Raw genomic sequence first — 5,556 nt, forward strand, 5'->3', positions numbered from 1 at the left:
CTATTTTTATTTTCTTTGCCTTTTTGATATGCTTGATTTAGAATAGTTATATTTATCAAACTCAAGTTAGAGTTATAATATTTCAGGAACTGAAACTTTGAAAAAGAACAGTATTTGCTTTCATCATGGAGGAATATTGGTTCAAAATGTAGAATATTTAAATTGAAAAATGAATGTATTTGAAGATGTTGATGTTGATACAATCTGTTATTGGACTTTACTAGAAATGGTAGTGAATTTAGGGTATAAGTTAGATGAGATTAAAAGTATATATTATGGAGAACTGCAGTCCACTGATGGGAGTTTGAAAGTTCTATTTGATGATGAGAGTGTTCATGGTATGTGTGCATTATTGAAGAAGTCTGGAAATCTTTCACTATTTGTTGAACATACTGACTATGTTGGACAAGCAGTAACTCATGCTGAAATTCCAATTCCTGATAGCTTTTTTGAGACAGCAAAGTGTGGAGATGAAAGTGATGAAGCTGAGAATGTGGAAAGTGAAGGAGAAAGATGTGAAAATACATTAGAAAGTAATGGTGATGATATAAATGACGTTCAGCTATTATGGTGGAGTGATGAAGGTGAAAATGAATTAGCATTGATTATAGAAAAAATTAAACAATATCATGAACATATACAAAAGCTGAGAATTGAGATGGAAGAAAAAGTTGATGATGATGTATTGGTTAATACAAAAAAGAGAAGATATAAAAATATAAAAGATGATGATGGCCCATCAAATAAACATTTAGCAGATAATGAACGTCATAGTGATTATATTTCATCTTCTGATCCTGGGAGCTATATATCCACTAGTGAAGAATCAATTTGCTTATACTTTTAAGAAGAATGATAGTGTTAGAGTTAGGGCAAAGTGTTCAGATACAGGGTGTAAATAGGAGATATTAGCTTCTATACATGGTAATGATAGCTCATTCAGAGTAAAAACTTATCATTCAGAGCACAATTGTTTACCTACATCTAAAAATAGTCGGGTGACATCTAAAATAATTGGTAGAAGGTTAAAAGATGACATCACTAAGATGCCTTGGATGAAGGCAAGGAACATTCGAGCTTTAGTCATGACGCAAATGGGTTTGACAATTGATTTACCCAAAGCCAGAAGAGCTAAACTATTTGTAATGAAAGAAATTCAGCAAAGTTATATAGATGAGTTTAAAAGGTTAAGAGAGTATGGCGATGAACTTATGTCAACTAACATTGGATCCACAGTGAAACTTGAGGTGGATAGAGTTACACCAGAGGAACCAGGAATTTTTCATAGAATGTATATTTGTTTTGGAGCTATTAAAGGAGAACTTTATGCAAGGATGCAGGCCAATCATAGGTTTAGATGGTTTTTTTTTGAAAGGATTAGTGAAAGGACAGATGTTGGTAGCTGTGGGAAGAGATGGGAACAACCAAATGTTCCCAATTGCATGGTCTATTATACAAGGAAGAGAAAATACTGATCATTGGAAATGGTTTTTGAATTTATTGAAAGCTGATTTGGGCATCGTAGATGGCATGTGATGGACAATAATGAGCGACATGCAAAAGGTATGAGCTTTACTTGTTCATTTTACCTTTATTTTATTCTTTTCATTTATTAGACATTTAAATGAATTATAACTTTACTTGTACATTTCTATGCTTGTAGGGTTTGTTACGTTCTATAAGTGATTTGTTACCATTTGTTGAACAAAGAATGTGTGCTAGACATATTTATGCTAGATGGGGTAAAAGGTTTAGAGGAGATGAATTAAAATTTCAGTTTTGGATATGTGCAAGATCTCCCAACAAACCTGAATTTGAGAAAAATATGGCTACTTTGAGACGAATAGATGAGGAAGCACATGATTATTTGAAACAACAGTGGGATCCAATTCATTGGTGTCAAGCATTTTTTTTTTTCTGACTTCTCAAAATGTGATGTAATTGATAATAACATGTGTGAGACATTAAATGGGGTGATTTTAGAGGCTAGGTGTAAGCCAATAATTTCTATGTTAGAAGAGATTAGAGTTTACATTATGAGAAGATTAGTTAAAAATAGGGAGTATGGGAGAAATTGGAAGACTGATTATGCACCTAGACAACTTCAAAAATTAGAGAAAATAGAAAATTGGCAGCAGTTTAGGAGGTTGATTGGAATGGGGGAGATCATCATGAAGTTTCTTGGGAGAATGTTGAGGCACAAACAAGGGAAAGTTACTCTGTGAATATAAAGGAAAAAAGTTATATTTGTAGAGGATGAGATATAAGTGGAGTTCCCTGTCAACATGCAATCTCAGCAATTATGTATGAGGGTCAAGATCCAACAAAGTATTTAGATAATTACTTTAAGAAGGATGTTTATCTAAAGGCATACCATCACATGCTTCATCCAGTGAAAGGGCCAAAGTTTTGGCCTAAAAGAAATGTTGAAGAAATTTTGCCACCTTATGTTAAAAAAGTGTTTGGCAGACCACAAAAGGAAAGAAGAAGGGAAGAATTAGAAGGTCGTAAAAAGGTTAAAATGTCTAGGATCGGAAGAAAAATGAAGTGTAGCATATGCCGACAAGAAGGACATAATAGGCTAAGATGTCCAAAAAAGTGGTAGATCCTTACTATCAAAGACCTAATATCCAGGTACTACTGTTACATTTCTTCATTTATTCTTTGTTTGATTTTGTTTTTTTTTTTTTTACTAATATAACTCGTATTATTATGTGTTTAGAAAACAAAAAAAAAAAAAAAAAAAGAATGATGCAAGTAGACAGACAAGGCCTGAGCCATCTCACTCTACTCCAGTTCCATGCCAAACTAGTTCATATGAACCTTCACAAAATGCAAATATGCAAGCTGGTTCATTGCACCTTACTCAAGCTGGTTCATTGCACTTTATTCAAGCTGGTTCATCTCATCATACACAAAATGCAACAAGCAGACATTCAAAAAAAAAATTCAATTGTTAATGTAAACAAACAAGTTTTGTCATATATATATATATATATATATATATATATATATATATATATATATATATATATATATATATATATATATATATATATATATATATATATATATTTACAGTACTAATTCACTTTTTATTTAGCACATAGAACTAATTTTCTTTTTCATAAAACTAGTCAGGAAAATCTAATAAATACGTAGTTGCAACATCTGATACTGAACGATACATTTCACTTGGTAAACTACAGGTGAGTGACAATTTTAATTTCCAACCAAAGTAAATGTGTTCATAAGTTTTTATAACTTAGCATTTTCTTTGCTTGTGATATAGGAAATACAGCGTGAAAAAGCTAAGGACAAACTACAATCTTCAATTTGTGCAAGAGATTCTACACCGTTTCCAACCCAAGAAAGCATCAATTACTCATTGGATTCATGAATTATTTTTTATTATTGTGTATTAGTGCTTAATACGGTTTGGGTACATATGTTTTTAGACAAATAAAAAATTTGGTGGCTTGTTTAAAATTAGTACATTGTGATGTTATTTAAGATGTTATGTGATAATGAATATTTGTCTTACTATTTAAGATGTTATGTTAAACAGTCATTTTAGCCCATAAATTGTTTAAAAGTTCATGATTTTATTATTATTATTATTACAAATTTTAACTATTACAAATTTTACTATTATTAAAAATTTTAACTAATATGTAACAAGATTAATGTGTACCTTAGTGGTGGATCTTTCATTCTTTAACTTAGAGGTCACGGGTTTGAAACCTTACTCTTTTTTGGTTCGAAAAATATATTCTTTTATGCCACAACACAAAATCTGACATGGCAATGCCACATCACACAATCTGACATGGCAAATGCAACGCCACGTGGACAAACTTAACGGAAAAAGTTAACGGTGTTAAGTATTGTCCTTAATTGTTTTAAATTTTAAAGTACATGGTACATGGACTAAATTGAACAAAATGCTACAGTACAGGGACCTAGCAGGTACTTTGTCCTAATAATAATAATAATAATAATAATATAATATAATATAATAATAAAGATAAAGATAATTCTATTATTAGAATTATACGTAGACTGAAGTCTTAGCCTACTCAAATTGGGATAAGTAGTAGTTCTAAACCTGATGCCCTATATATATCTAGATAGAAATGGCTAGCTTCGTTCTTAATTCCCTAATCTATCAAAGCCAAGTTACTTACCTGCTTTGATCACTTTCTACTTATACAATATAATATATAATATAATAATGTGGTGGAAAAAAGATCGCGTTCTTGGCATGGGATCCTACGGCACCGTCTCCCTGGCCGTTCCCGGTAGCTATTCTTCCGCATGGTTCCCGTCGCCGGCATGCGTCGCCGTCAAGAGCGCCGACATAGAGCATTCAGATTCGCTCCGATACGAGGAACGGTTTTTATATTCCCTGCGAGGACACCCCAACTTCGTTCACTGCTACGGCACGGACACCAGCCTGGAAGACGACGACGAAGTGGTGTAGAATCTCTTGCTGGAATACGCCGGCGGCGGCTCCCTGCAAAGCTTGATCGACTCGCGGGAAGGGGAGACGACGATGATGTCCGAAGGCGAGGTGGCGTTCTACGCCTACCAGCTCCTCGTGGGCCTCTCGGATTTGCACGCCATGGGGATCGTCCATTGCGACTTGAAACCCCTCAACGTTCTTGTTTTCCCCATGGAACAAAACGGGCTTAATCGTCTCAAGATTGCGGATTTCGGGCTGGCAATTCACGATGGTAAGATAGAGGATAATGATAATGATGATGGGTTTAGCAAGAAATTCCGTGGCACTTTGCAGTACGGCTCGCCGGAATCTTTAACCGGAATTCACCAGGCGGCTAGGGATGTTTGGGCGGTGGGGTGCATTACGGTGGAGATGATCACCGGAGAATCGGTTTGGGGAGAGTGGTGCAACAGAGCAGATTTGAGGGCCAAGATTGAGACCCAAGAGCCCAAGATTCCGGAAAATGTGTCTGTGTTTTGTAAAGATTTTCTCAACAAGTGTTTGAACAAAGAGTCTAAGGAGAGATGGAGTGCTAAGAGGTTAATGACACACCCATTCTTCTTGAGGAACTTGGCTCCGGTCATATATTGGACCAAAGTGGAGTGTGATTATCAATTGCCGGAAAACCCTTTTGGATACGACGATCAATGGGTAAACAACAGGGATCTATTTTCAACTTTCAACAGAGATTCCTATTATGATTGCATGGATGATGAGAAGGAATATGCTGAGGCAGTTCAGATCATATGATCATCAACTCCAAATAGATACAGGTTCTCAATTCAAAGTCTGTTCGTTATAAAGTCAGTAAGCAAGATAGAAATTTGTATAATTATGTAAACATTGAGTGTATGTATAACTTCTTGGAAGAACAGTGGATGCTTGGAGTAAGGCTATAGTTTAGTACTGAAAATCAAATCTCTCTTAGTTTCTACTTCTACAAATCTACAAATCTAATAAGAGCCAATAATGTTAGGCCCCTGGAACAAAAAATGTCGGTAGTAGTTGTTTATTAAATTAAAATGAATGGTTTACATTATTTTGATTTTAGT

The 5,556-nt window shown here is 34.5% G+C and overlaps 1 protein-coding gene across 1 annotated transcript; it reads left to right on the forward strand.

The window, feature by feature from the left end:
- The first annotated feature begins 4,555 nt into the window (after positions 1–4,555).
- On the forward strand, positions 4,556–5,254 carry LOC109177259 (mitogen-activated protein kinase kinase kinase 3-like). The gene has a single exon (XM_019326573.1). The coding sequence runs from the start codon at positions 4,556–4,558 to the stop codon at positions 5,252–5,254; it is 699 nt and encodes a 232-aa protein (XP_019182118.1).
- The last annotated feature ends 302 nt before the right edge of the window (positions 5,255–5,556 follow it).

The sequence above is a fragment of the Ipomoea nil genome, unplaced genomic scaffold (assembly GCF_001879475.1).
Source record: "Ipomoea nil cultivar Tokyo-kokei standard unplaced genomic scaffold, Asagao_1.1 scaffold0804, whole genome shotgun sequence".
NCBI lineage: Eukaryota > Viridiplantae > Streptophyta > Magnoliopsida > Solanales > Convolvulaceae > Ipomoea > Ipomoea nil.

What these genes read in the sequence shown, in the direction of transcription:
- LOC109177259 (XM_019326573.1), top strand. Translation starts at nt 4,556, where the DNA reads ATGATGTCCGAAGGCGAGGTGGCGTTCTACGCCTACCAGCTCCTCGTG.